Source organism: Thermobia domestica, chromosome 5 (assembly GCF_964235325.1).
Source record: "Thermobia domestica chromosome 5, izTheDome1.hap1.1, whole genome shotgun sequence".
NCBI lineage: Eukaryota > Metazoa > Arthropoda > Insecta > Zygentoma > Lepismatidae > Thermobia > Thermobia domestica.
The window spans coordinates 116763885-116779182 of NC_137458.1; the positions used below are offsets into that span (position 1 = coordinate 116763885).

The 15298-nt window shown below is 35.3% G+C and overlaps 1 protein-coding gene across 3 annotated transcripts in view; it reads right to left on the bottom strand.

Moving 5' to 3' along the window:
- Positions 1-15298, bottom strand: part of dysf (neuronal PAS domain protein dysfusion) — a 592650-nt gene that overhangs the window by 199844 nt on the left and 377508 nt on the right. For all 3 annotated transcript variants that reach the window (XM_081758967.1, XM_081758968.1, XM_081758966.1), the window contains exon 4: positions 13960-14049. In XM_081758967.1, coding sequence (XP_081615093.1) covers positions 13960-14049 — 90 coding nt within the window. The remainder of the gene's footprint in view (positions 1-13959; positions 14050-15298) is intronic.

Genomic DNA, 15298 nt, shown 5'->3' on the forward strand with positions numbered 1-15298 from the left:
TCTCGTCTCGTTTCGATAACGAGTCGACAATAGATTTTTATAACGAGACAGCCTCGAATGTCGTGAGCATCAATAAAAATGTATACTATAGTTCTTACCATCAAGGCTAAGACCTGCACGGTCGAATTTTTTAGCTCAAGCAGAAGCCCAACCCGATAGTGATATCAACTGGGTCGGCTAGGTTCAACTGAGCGAACAGCTCGAACGGGCTCGATTGGAACGAGCTATGGATTTGGTTCAATTGAGCTGATGGCTCAAGCCGGCTCGGTTGCGATAAGACATCGACTTGGCTCAGGTGAGCCATCGGCTCGAACCAGCTCCGTTGAAACGAGTCCATCGGCTCGGTTCGATTTGGTTCAACTGAGCCAATAGCTCGAACCGCCTTCGTTGGGGTAAGCCATCAACTAGGTTCGGTTCGGCTCAGGTGAACCATCGGCTCGAGCCGGCTAAATTGGGTTAGCTGTTGGTAAGGTTCACTTCGCTGTTCGGCTCGATAGTGAATGAGCCGTGAGCCGAGGCGTTAGAGCCGCTGACAACCCTAAACCCAGGCCAAGCAGTTTCGAACATATTTGGCTGGTGCCCTATAACTTTTAAAAACGTTGGTCTTGAGCTCGAATACTTGCTCATCCGGAACTCAAACCCAGAACCTCGTGAACGATGTCCTCGCCTCCTGAAGACTTCTCGTCGGCCGAAATCTTCAGTCGATTAGTTTTTAGTATTCAGATAGAATCCACCTATCTTTCATGGTTATACACGGTGTTATAATAATAATAATAATAATAATAATAATAATAATAATAATAATAATAATAATAATAATAATAATAATAATAATAATAATAATAATAATAATAATAATAATAATACTTATTATTATTATTATTATTATTATTATTATTATTATTATTATTATTATTATTATTATTATTATTATTATTATTTGTAGTAATAGTAGTAGTATCGTTGATAATTATTGTCTATGTAGGATACCTGAAGAGAGTACTTGAAACTATACATGGGATTTAGCTCGATTTGGCTCATTTTGGCTCGACTCGATTCGAAACTCGATCTGAATTCGAGTCGAGTTGGAGGAAATGTCTCGAGCCGAGTTCTCGAGTCGAGTTGGAAGAAATGTTTCGAGCCGAGTTCTCGAGTCGAGCTGAAAGATGTCTGTTTCGAGTCCAGTCGAGTTTCAGAGAAACCTCGCTCGAACTTGCTCGTGCCCACACCTACGCAACACCATCCTTCTAGTACTCCGCTTCAAAAATGATGTACAAAAGTGCATCGCTACTTCCAGTGGTACATCAACTTAAAGATTATGGCGTCATCGAACAGTGCTCTTCAGTGCTTAATTCTTTACCCGCGCTTAATTTATTTCCTAAAGTGAGATTCAGTTCGAATGATTTATGACTGTTCTCAATGGACATCTTTATATTAATCTGTGTGATTTTGCTTACGTTAGTATTTCTGACCTTGTTCATCTAGCTCAGCCATGTGATTATAAGGTAAAGATAAACTTAGCTCAAAGCCTTTATCATGTCTCCTTAAGTCTTGGAACCCTGCAATACTTTGGGATCCATTGCGGGGAGATTACGTTTCGTTTTACGCGACTTTCAATGGGTTGGGGTGGGCTTCAAGTACATAATATGGTTAATGAGATCTATCCTAAAATCATCATTTACTCTTAAATTTTAATTCCTATTTAACGAAAATATTTTTCAAAGAAGTGAGCTGTTAAATAATACAGTTGTAACAGTGTCACACATGTTTGTAATTATTACAGCGGGAGAGACTTAAATGTTTTAAGTGCTTCCTTCTTTGAAAGCCATAAACGAACATTGAAATCTGGGTATTTAAATTTCTAAAATTTCTAGAAATCTTAGGGTTTAAAATTTTGAAATATAAAGTGGCTTGGACCTAAAATCGTCAATGTCAAAAATTACGCTTTTAGAAAATATTCCGAACTATCCAATACTGATATTTGCCCTCGTTGCGCAAGAAAATATCCATTAAGAGACATTAAAATTGACGAAAATCTTATTTTTGCAACAAAAAACTGACATTAGCTCATTTAGATCCAGCCGCAATATATTAAATTGTAATTTTGAGAAATATGTTTTTCCGCTAGAGGTCTCTAGAATACTTGATAATTTAGTCTTTTTAGTGATGAATTTAGGGGCGCGTCAACGCAGTGATACAGTTATCACCTTTTACGTCTGGGGGCCCCTGATTCGATCTCAGCTGCCGTCGAGTGGGCTTTGCGGTGGACAAACACCGTATGTGTGGGTTTTTCGGGGTTCTCCTGTTTCCTTCCATTTTTTCATTTCACCATTATCTTTCATTTCATTATCATCGCCTTCTATATAGCCTTGGGGAATAATATTGGGACGTTAAACTCTATAACAACATATTTGCATGAATTCCTTGGGATAAAAAAGTATACTTTTGTAGCTGACGTATATGTCATTTAATAAAATTTCAACTTTGTAAGGTAATTTTAACTGCTCCAAAAACTCCTAACTAAAAGCATACATGAGACCTATTGCAAAGACCACTCATCTTCATTCTTCAATTTATTCCTCTTATTATTTTTTTAAAAGTAAGCGATTAATATACATAGATATATACGCATACTTTGTTCAATTGCAATGATCAACATTGCTAGTTGTTTGTAGATATTGGTAAGGTAGTGAAGAAATTTCGCAAAACTAAATAAAAAATCAAAAGATGAAACAATAGTGAAAATAATTTGGGTAGAAAACAAAAGTAATAGTAAAAGTATTGTTTTTTAAATGATTGGATGATTGATAACCCACTTCCTCATACATAAGAAAGAGTTGTACAAAATGGTTTATGCTTTATTGCATACTTTGTAAGTGTTTTTTTTTTTATTAACTTCACTTTTTTCTGCATTCTTAAACCCTTTTTTCTTTCGTTTTTTATTCCTTTCTCAGTTGCGTTTGGTGATTTTTTTCTTTGTAATAAAAGAAAGAAGAAAAAGAGAGAGACAGAGAAATAACACCGAAATAACTTTTTGAAATGCGTTTAGACAGACAGAATCAAAATTACCCCTTTCTCTATTCTACTTATCTAATATTTTTTCTTTTTATTTGCCTCTTCAGAATCCAAAAAAAAAAAAAAAAGAAAAGAAAAAGCAAGAAGTACGAAGATTTTTATAAAAGAAAAAAACTCTGTATACAATGTTGGGGGTGGGAAGATGATTCCAGGGGGTGGGGTAAAGGTACCTCTGCTGCTGCTCTCTGGACCGTGAAACGTCTCCGCCCGCTGAGTATCGCCCAGTTTTAGAACTCCTTCCTACCCCAGTCAGTGTTGCCAATCGACCTTCGTCGACGTATATACAGTGTAAGCTTCTTACATTTAATATTAGCTGATTCATTTAGTGGATCAATCTAAGTCAACTTATTTTAATCTTTGGTAGACGTTTTAATTTTTCGTTTTCTTTTGGCAGTTTTAGATGACTAGGTTCGGTTCAAAACTACTCGTACAGTACTTCAGATTAGCAGATGTCCTCAAAATTATAACTTGTAAATTGATCTTCGAACTGTAATATACTGTAAGTAAATATGAGCCAGCCTGCGTTCACGTGAATTATAATTGCCTACGAGAAAGGAGTTCAGGCAATCTCGTCTCGAAAAGGTGTCGTGAAAGTAATGTATCGTTCCAGGATTCTTACTTTTTCTTTTCGGAAGACTGTTTTGTCACCTATTTTGTCGCGAAAAGATTGTCTTATTTTGTATCGTCTCGTATCTCGTCACGAAAATTCTGTTTTGTCTTGTCCCATCTCGGGGCAACGCAAGCGTGAATGATTTAAGACTTCCCAAGTCACTGACGAAATTGTAAGAGGTTCATTTCAAATTAAGTTGGTTGAACGGAACGGTAGCTGAGATTACTCTTTTTTTTTTTTTTAAGTTATATCAAATTGAACCTATAGAGACAATAAACTGTATCGAATCTGCCTTCTTGACACCCTACAACTTTAAAGAAATTATTATTTTTGTGTTATGAATTCTAATTAAAAACATTTCTAAAATGTAATTTTGCTATTGTTTTAGATTGAAATTTCACTTATCGAAATCTTACTTATTCTAGAATTCATGTATCTTTATGTTTGACCTTTAGTTGAGCTTCATTTGATTAACCCACTGATTTAGAATTCTATTTAAGTGACGAATTTTATTGCCTGAAATTACTCACGCTTTTCTGTTATAGTGAAGAATAAAATCCTACTTGGATGATAGCGTCTTGAACTTTAGATTATACTAGGTACAGTTTTTTCTTCATTAACAGAATTTCTATTATAACTTGTTTTCACGTTTCTTGTTTTCTGTTTTTTTTTTTTTTTTTTTTGTGTGTGTGTGTGTGTGTATGTACCCATAGCTGTTGAACATGTTTGTATATTTTTAATCCTCCTTATAGCTTTATTCTCTCTTTTTTTTATTTAAGAAAAAAAGGTACCAGGTTTGACATAATAACAATCGCAATTGACTAATTTAAGTTCGCGCCATAATACCTACTTGTATGTCGGAAGATTCTTCGTTTTTAACCCAAAGCTTCCAGAAGCAGGCGATAGAGAGAGCTTGTACTGCCTTCCTCCTTTTGGATTGGTTGATATCTCAAGCTTCTTAACTGGAGTTTAGTTAATCACAACTCGGCTCTGTTCAACAGCTCACTTCAAATGGAAGAGCTCAGTGTATGAATGCTGTCAGTTTGGTGGATTCAAAGAAATGAACCGAAAATGATTCTAATTCGAAAGGTTATTAGGCATTACTAGCTGTAAGCACCTGCTGTTGCTGGGTCTTAATTCAGAACCTGGATAAAAAGTGCTCGGATATCCATCCTTTGGTGTTATGTAATCGCGTTTAACGAATATGTAATGCGTAGCAAGGCGTTCTTAGAAACAAACAGAAGCGTCTGTAATTTTTGACTCCCCGCCAACACATCCTCCTTCTCCTCCCTCCCAGAAAGAAATCAATTGTGTCATATCTCTGTCTATGTTAACTTGCAGCAGTGCCAATCTTTAACTTGTTATGATGAAAAATTATGATACGATATGAATTCTTATAAAGTGAGGTTAAGTGTGGATTTCATCGGGATTCTAACACATTTTAAAGAATAGGAAGATTTTCTTTCTAGTGAATCTTTGTAGATTACAATTGGATTGAGGCAGCAACTTAAATCAAGTTCACTACATCACTGAATTCGTTATAAATTAGAATTGAATTACAGTAGACAGGAATAATAGTTACAGCAAATACTTTAACTAATTGTAATATGGCATAATGGCCTGCACGTTCACCAGATTTAAAGACGTACGATTTTTTGTGAAGGGATTTAAAGCAAAAAGTCTGTGTGATACGACCTGCAACCTTGCATGATTTGTGTGATTCTATTTGAGAAGCAATCCAACAAACCCTGGTTGACATGATGCGAAGAACGATGAGTGCTATGCGGCAATGTGCAGAGATATCTTTGAAGCTCAATGGTGGACACTTCAGTGACATTATTTTCAATATATAACCAATATATATTTCGCTATTGTATGTACTTCCCAGAAATGTAACAGTTTCTGCAATAAAGGAGACTTACAATAGCCATTTTCCACATAATCATCGTCTAACTATTTCTGCCTCACCCTTTGCTTCTGATATATCAATGCAAGAAGCCATAACGATATTGTCTTACTTATGAATGTTAAAATTAAACATTAACTTCCTCACATCATAAAATTATTTTTCAAATCTTGTACCTGACATATTGTACTGCTTGAATACATGTACGTGTGTTATTAATTTGTTGATAAAACTAGTTTTCTAATTTTATTAGACTTTCATTATTTTCAATTTAACAGAGAATTGTAAATGAGTAATCATATTCTGGACCTAGAACCATTACAATATATTATATACGAAATTCCATACTTGAGTTAGGTTTAAATCAGAGTTTCTCAACCTGGGGGTCTCGAGAAGGTTTCATTGGGGGTCGCAAACATAAGTGGAAGAGGTAAATATAATTAGAATCTAATACCGGAAAATATTTTTAAATATTATTTTGTTCTTATAGGCATATTTTTATTTTTATACATACTGTTAACAACAACAAAAATAGGTCAACTAAACATTTTCAACAGGTGCATAGTTGTTTAAAAATCAATTTAAATGAAAGAAGTATGACATGAAATTAACAAGAACTGCATATTGAAATATCAAAAAATACAAAAGGAACAAAACCTGCATACTGAAATACAATTAAAATTAAAAGCTAATAAGATACCTGAGCATGGTGTGATTTCACTAGTGTGGCAGTGTCCAGTTGAATCTTCGTGACGCACACTATCAAGTCATTTAACATACTCAATAACTTATTAAACTACTATCCATGTGTTTTTTTTTAACGAAAATTAGAAATCACTTTATTTTTTTAATCACATAACCCAAAATTAAAGGAGTTATGAAGTTTTAAAAATTTTAAACGGCCTCCATTTTAAAACAATATGACCGAACGGATTCAATATTTGTAATATGAATGAACTGACCAAATTTGGTTTTTAATTTATTCGCTTTTAGGAAAGTTACTGTATCCACTACATACAAGAAATGGGTTCTACTATTATAGAAATATATGGATATCGTGAGATCTCCGCAATAAGTATATTAAAAATCCCAAACAAGCTTAAATTATATGGGGATCGCTGGTAAGAGGATGTGATAAAATGGGGGTCGTGATAGAAATTAGGTTGAGAACCGCTGGGTTTAAATAATAGATCTATAAGCATGTACAGAACCAAATCCAAACTCGAGCATTTGAAAGGAGAAACAAGAGTTAGTGATGCTTGCAACTTGCAAATGATTATATATTGGCTGTCTAAATAAAGTATTGAACTTCTGGAAGTCAAAACTGAGAACATATTTATTGCGATAACATTAAAATAACATTATGAAACAACATAGGCATCATTTTGATTAACTACTTTCTGCCATTATTCCAGCAATTCCATAATTCCGGAGCCATAGAACTTTGGTGGTTTCTGGTCAAAAAGTTGGACACGTAGTTTTCACAGGCCTCTTTTGAACCTAACTTAATACCACTTAGAGAGCTCTGCAGAGACCAAAACAAATTACAGTCTGGCGGTGCCAGATCCGAACTATACAGTGGATGCATTGAAACTTCCCAGTCATTTTTTTTTCAATTTCTGACGAGTCGTTAAAAATACATGTCTGGAGTTGTCAACGTGGTATACGGCTTTTTTCTGTTGACCAGTTCCGGCCGTTAAGTACACTCACCTAATCGTCAACAGTAGAGGCTATCGTTCTGCCTGGCAGCAGCAGCTTGTGACACACGCAGCCGGTCTAAACCCTTGCTGGGCGTCAGCATGAGCTCTGCCGCAGAGTGGAGCTTCTTTTCGCTTCGACCAGAACCTTTTTTGCATATTGTGTCGTATACATTATCTTTTTTTATCCCTCGTGGTTAACTTCAGAAATAGCTCGAGTTCGTTACATTTCAGTAGAGGTTTGCAAGATCGAAATGAGGGCGAGTAAATGTTTTTGAGTAGACCATGTAGCACCCAAATGTCTAGCTTTTTTTAGCTAGCTTTTTCCAAATGGTTTAAGACTGTTTGGTATTGGATATTCAGATCTTTGGTAATGTCATGACTGTTTACATGCCGATCTTGCTCTACTTTTGCCAGAATATCAGTCCACTTTATACTGTGATGGGTCGTCCAATGCGAGAGTCACTTGGATACCGAAATTCTCAAAACAAAAGCGACTGTACTTTTTTTTTTCTATTGCTTCTGAAAACGTAGTTTCTTCCTCACGAACAAAACAAGTTTCTTCACGGACCTGATAGCAGTTGCGCCTTTATCTGAATACAATTGTAAAATATACCACAGCTTTGAAGAAAGTTCACTTGTCTTCATGATTCAATACTTTACGTCTAATTGTAAGAATTCCATCTCTTTTTGCATCCTACTAGCTTCAACTGTCAGCTGTGAAATGACAATAACAAACTATGAATTTATTAAACCGATATCGATAAACTATTAATTAACAATATTAGAACAAAGATGCATATCAAAGTTAGTTTCATTACTTCCGAGGACAAAGTGCTCCGAACTATAAGTATTTTTGCACCAGGAACAACGTAGACGAGCAACTGAAGCACATGAAGTAGCCTACAATTCTTTCTTGACACCAATTTGGAAACCGAACTTCACAGGGTTGTCGAAAAGGATATACTCGTCACGTGCTTGATATCAAATTTTGTAGTAAGCATATTCAAACAAATCAATGGATCGAGAAGACCTAAATTTGTTATGTACAATTGACTGAAGCCTAGTTTTGTTGTCTTTTTTTGTAATACTCGGAAATCTTTCAATGTCAGCTTCAGATGGTACTGAAAAGTCTTCATGTAATTCTTCCACGGTCCAAATCCAAAATAGCCCACGGTTGCACTAGTCTGGTCGTACTAGCCAGGAGATATTCAACAATGATTGTTCTATAAGCTCCAAACGCCTCTCTTATACCAGTGTTATATGTGAACGGACGCTACTGATCAAGTAGCAAGAGATTCTCATGCTCCGGGATCGCTACTTCAGCAAAGATTGGTTCGGTATACGTGGTTAGAACTGTTTTGTTTATCATATCCGATTTTGAGGTGATGGAAACTATATTCCTAGGTCTCAACATGTTTTGTCAGGTAACAGGCCCCAATTTACCAATGGGGTCTTGATACATAATAAACCGGTGCCAAAATCTGACCATTTCCTTTTCGAAATTGCTGGGAACAAATGCATGATTTTGTATGTAGGTGTAGCGCGTTGTATGCTGGATAGTTTTTAAAATTAGATTTCTCCGAAAATTGAACGACCATCGGGTTTTGAGTGAAAACTATTTAAACTTCGTCAGCTTTGAACTTTTCTGCTTGATTGAGGCTTTTGTTTTGGTTTAGGATTTAGGATTTAGATTTCTGGGCTGTCGGCATCTAAGACCATTTAGCCCTTCAGGTTTTGAGGGATGACATCCCTCGGCGAGCACACAATCCGGGGAAAGGGAAGGAAGGAAACATCCTGGGACCTATAAGTTAGGTACCACACCGGCATTTGCCTGGTGTGAATGAGGAAAATCCAGGAAAACCTCATTCAGGGTGGCTGGCCTGAAAAAGCGTTTTACACTTTTTCAACCGAGTGGCCCCACCGGGAATCGAACCCGGGACCGCTCGCACGGCTTTTGTTTTGGGTTAATTCAAAATATCATGATGAGTTCTTTCGATTCCAATTATCAAATCAACCTCATTCGTACCTACTACTCTTTCTGATCGTGAGTAAACCTTAACATCGATGCCTAATAGCTCGGAAACTAAATGTTTATATAAGAAAAAATCTGCTTCACATGCATTTTAAATAAGCCAAGGTCTACTTTTGTGCCAAGTTTAGTTAAGATTAGTAGTAGTTACAATGACCGGTTTGTTTAGTTTTCGGTTTTTAGAAAAAAACTAAACCGGTTTTTCAGAATTTTCATAAATTTGCTTTCTTTTTTTCAGTAATGGTTTCTATTTTCTATTAAAAATCAGTTTCGGTTTCTATTAAAAACTTTCTGCCTTTCGTTACCACTTTTGGCAATGAGTAAGCTACTACAAGAGCAAGAACAGATACCAGCTTCAAGGAAACACACTGGTTTCCGTGAAAACTTGTTTGGAGAAAACGGTTTCGCGAGAAAGCCGAACCAGTTTTTAAAGAAAACCGAAACTAGTTTCAATGAAAAACCAAACTTGTTTCTTAGAAAACCGAAATGACGGTTTTTTAGTTTTTCTAGCAGCTGGTTTCCATTTATCTTGAAAACTGGTTTTGCCCTAGTCATGGTTGGATGAACTCTAGAAGTTAAGTACGATATAGGTTTTCTAATTGATTTTTTTTAAAAAAATAAAAAATAAAACGAGGGATAAAAGTAGCATTTTACATACTATCATCTGTTATATTCATGTTGTCCAGAATGTTTAGTTAATTTTCTCACGAGAATCCAATTTATCTTAGAGACATACGTAAGAGAATTCTTCCATCTAATGTAGCACGACTTCTATGATTGTGACATTTCACCCTACTTCTATAACAACAACCTTTTCCTCCCATCCCTAGAAGACAAAACAGGAGCAGTGGAAGAGGAAGGGGGAAAAGAGAAGGAATTACATGAGGACTACAGTCAAAAGCCAATAGCAACAATAACAAGCTTACTTCCAGGAAAAACCCAAAAAGCTAAAAGCACAATGGCGAGACAAACAGATTCGGGAGGACAATGAGAGAGATTTGAAGTGACGAACAGGGAGACACAGTTCTCTTTCTTTTATCAGCCTTGCTCTGTCTTCTGAATTATAAGAATCAAAACAAGAATGTTTTATTTCCTTCTGTTGGAATCCTTTAAGAGAGAAAAAAAGACTGTGTCCCTGTCCTCAAAACTTATGTTAGGTTAAAAAAATAACGAGAGCACACATACATACATACATACATACATCCAAACATTTGAAAAATTTTATCAACTGAAATTTTTGGTTCTTCACAAGGTGGTTGGATGGGGGAGGAGGATATAAGAGGACATGCACGTGGTTACGGATGTAAGAAAATAAAATAAAGCATCCGTAGGTGGATTCCAACTAAAGCTTTGCCCCTTTCATCTCTCTTTCTCTTTCTCTTTTCTCTATTTTTTTCTACTAAAGAAGTTCGTTTTGAAATGCTGACTCACTGTCCCTGATGGACATCAGTAGAGGAGACGCCATGGTTTTTCTTCTGCTTTTTTGTTGCTTTGATAATCTTTATATATATACATACATAAAAATATATTTCTTGTGTCTTTTTTAAAATTTTTCTTTTAAATAATATTATATTCCTTTTTTTTCCCTCTTTGATATATAAGATTGCAATAGTCCAAACTGTTAACTTACGGTTAGATTGCACGGATATGCATCTTTTAAATATCTTTTCAAATGTTAACGGCAGTGGGATGTTTATTATGAAGAATGTGGACCACACAGATAATGAAGGTGGAGTTCTCTTTTTTTCTCGGTCAAAATTCATCCTTTATTTTATCCCTTCTATTTTATTTTATTTTGATGTGATTGTGAAGTATGAATGTTTGGTGGTGCCCTGGTGCTAATCTAGCGATACTTCAACGAGTTCAAAGGACATTAAGGATATATATATATATATATATATATATATATATATATATATATATATATATATATATATATATATATATATCCTTATATATATGGCGCATTACAAGGCAAATTTTCTGGCTTTTCAATCTTCCCTTACATCTTAATTGAGATATTAGCCCTTCTTTTTTCTTTTCAACTTGAAAGGGATTCTGACTATAAGCGTAATTCACTTTTCAGAATCATTTCTGCGTCACCTCTTTTAACCGAGTTCAAATAAGCATATGCATATGTCTCTTGTAAAAGAAGTCTGTGTGTAACTCAAACAAAATAAACTTTTGTTTGTTTGTTTGGATCAAGTTTTACTATGATAAGTCTCCTGCTATAAATGCGTATAACTAAATTACCTTTGCAAACTATGAACAAGAAATTCTAATATATATATATATATATATATATATATATATATATATATATATATATATATATATATATATATAGAGAGAGAGAGAGAGAGAGAGAGAGAGAGAGAGAGAGAGAGAGAGAGAATTTAGACCTATATTATTTCATAATCCTTATTCCTTTCGTTCTGTTTTTCATATATTTTTTTAAAAGGTTAGCGACATTATACGTATTTATGCTAATTTATTGAATACTTTTAAGATTGAGACGTCATACTTTCATGTTAATACTCGACTCATACGCATTCACGCATTCATTCGTTCGAGTGGCTTGTATGAATTATTTCTTTTACTTGTATGATCTTGGGGTTTGACGTAGATAGCAGCGTGAAATGTACGCACGAGTGCGTTATTCTGAATATATCATTAAACTTTTTTTTGTTTGAATGAACTGGAGAAAACGTGAAAAGTATGGAAATCTAGTCTAAGACGTTTATATTACTATTTAAGAACAGAAAAGTATTATTCTACGTTACATTAACGCTGATAGAGCTCCCTAGTGTGTAATAACGGCTCTTAAAGGAAGTCATATCTAGGATTGCATACGAGACGAAAGTTGATGCTGTTTTGTCTCGAAAAGGCGTCGTAAATGTGATGTATCATCCTGGAAAATATACCTTCTCCTATTGGCAAAATCTGTTCCGTCTAGCATCTTAGCAGGAAAATTTAGTCTCGTGGGAATCCTAGCGGTAAAAATTAAAATTTTATCACTACAGAGTTAGGAAAGAAAGCTTCACTGTACAAGAGTACATAAGCTTTCTTCTCTTAGCCTTTTCCGATAAAATTTAAAATTTTACCAATCTGACTTCCCTCAAGAACCGCCACTGTTAATAAGTGTTCTCTTCTTTTTCTTGTGAGAGACCCAAGTTCGATCTCCAGTAGAAATCTATCTGGTTTGAGTCTCAAATAGGCGTAGAGGGAGGCCCCCTAGAAGACGCCACTTGAATCACAAACTAAAATTATGGTCGTTGAAAGGTGCTTTAAGTTCGTAGAAGAAAATTTCTACACTCTCCTAGGAAAATGTCCTAGTTACACCAATGAGGTTCGTGTCTCCCATAGTCTTCTTACTGAAAGAGGATTTTCAAACTCCTAAATAGTTAATTCTGGAGAACTCTTTAAGAGCCAGTTGGAAAAAAATTCAGAATAAAAGACTTAATATTTTACATTAGATTATAGTATTCTTCGTTGACACAGAAACAACATTACTGTGTTTAAGCATATCAATGTAATCAAATTTAGCCATATGTAAGAGTACGGCATGTACAAAGCCATATCCCTTTACCACACGGCAACATTGCGTCACAGACTACGTTTCATTCGCCTAACCCACACATGTATATACCCTGTATATATCAGTATTTACAAACAGCTCTTAGCTTCTGGTGTTAAAATCATTTCAGCACGAAAAATAATAGGATACAAAGTTGATCTAGCGTTTAAACATGAATCACTTCACTATTGCCGGTTAGTGTAAAGATAAACATCTTTCTTTCGAAACTCACTCGAGCTCACAGGGTAGTTTGTATATACCCTGTATATATCAGTATTTACAAGCAGCTCTTAGCTTCTGGTGTTAAAATCATTTCAGCACGAAAAAATAATAGGATACAAAGTTGATCTAGCGTTTAAACATGAATCACTTCACTATTGTCGGTTAGTGTAAAGATAAACATCTTTCTTTCGAAACTCACTCGAGCTCACCTAGGATCAATCTCATGTAAGCTCGTTATTCACTGTGGCTCGCACTAGGAAATTGGCTCACTATCCACTTTTTAAATTCGTTCAGTTATTGAGCTTGAGCTCGAGTCAGTCCAAGACCGGAGCTCGTGAGTTTGAACATCCCTGAACTATAGTGTAATATAGAAGAAACACAATAAAATAAAATAAAAAAAAGTAATTGTCTCACGTGTATGCCATATGAAGGAATTTGGTTAGAACATTGAAAGTAACTGAATGCTATACAACCAACCTGACGTCTAGGACTGTTTGGTTGCATATTGTCAAGGGACAATACATTTACAATAACTCTTTATGGAAGTAAATGGTGGTGGGGGGGGCGTTATATCTTCGGGTCAACTGGGTGGATCACCTTCACTAACGAACTCCGTTCCTAACCTTCGAATCTTTACATCCTAACCAAAATTGATGGTGTCGCAACAAGTAGCTTTTCAGAATTTTGTTTTCCGGACGGACGGACACATGTGAACAGACAGGGTAAATTTATAAAGGGATTTTGATTAGGAAACTAAGCTCCTAACATTTAAAAAAAAATCATAAATTTGATTTTGAAAATTCAAAAATAAATTATTACAACAAAATAAATAATACTTACCATAGAGTGTCCGAGGTATTCTGCTGCATTGTCAGAGATATACAAGAGCTTCCCGTTTTGCGTCATCATCATTAGGAACCCACTGAGAGCCTGTAATGAGATCAAGCATCAATTAACAAATAAAATTAGCAAACAAAATAAATAAATAAATTTAGCTTTAAATTTCTATATGTTTACTAAAACATGGCCATATACAGTATATTTAAACGTACACTGTATCTAAGATTCCGTTAAACTAAAGATTGAACATGTACGATGCCGAGCTGCATAGGTGCCCACGCCGGGATTTAGGGCGCAGGTTGTGCCCATGAGATTGTTTGGAGGACAATTTTTTCATTGAAAATGTTACAATCAAACTAAAGAATGGTAAATTTGGGACCAGAAAGATAAATTTGGGGGAGAGAATAGCAAGTTTGGGGGAAAATGATAAAACAAGGGAAGGATGGTAAAATTAAGGGAAGAAAAATAAATTTAGGGACGGAATTGTAAATTTGTGGTAGGAAGATAAATTTTGGAAGCGGAGAATCGTAAATTTGGGTTAGTTGTGCCCAAGTTCTCGGAGGGAATTGGCATCCCTGTATACTAAACTGCATTTTATATGAATTCATATCGTACCTTTAATAGGAAAGTGTCATATCAAAATCTACAACTTTTCAGGGCATTAGTTGAAAACTGGCACTGCTGCACGTTGACATAGGCAGAAGTATAACACAATTTTTTTCCTTTCTGGCAGGGGGAGGAGAAGGAGGGTGTGTTTTTACTCAATATTCTCCTAATCTTTAGAACTATTTTCAATATCATATGTCAATAAGAAATATTTTTGAGTTATGTCACTTTTCTACCAAAAGAGCGGTTCTAACTAACCTTCTATGAGAAATATTGTTCGCTTTAGCTACTATTTGTCTGAAAGGAAGAACTGCACAAGAATAGTGCTTGTAGAAAAGGGCGCCCATATTCTGGTTTCCAATGGGGGGCAAGTATAAGTGACGTTTCAAATATAATTTCAAATTTTGCTGTAACTAATGCAAAACTTCTATTGGCTTTTCGATATTCCCAAGTACAATTTCCTCTTAGGGGGTGAGCGCCCCACCTTTCCCCCCTGATGGGCACCCTTGCTTGTAGGCACAAAACTTTTTAATTATATGCTGCATAGTAATGTTAAATGCACATCAAAATTACCTCTTAACCGATCTGTCTTCACCACCAGAGTATTAAGTATCCAATAGAGTAATAATAATAATAAAAGAGAATAAGTCGAATAATAATTTACTCAGAACAACAGAAAAAGATGAGATAAATGGCTGAAAAACGAGTACTGCACCTTAGATATGACGTCATC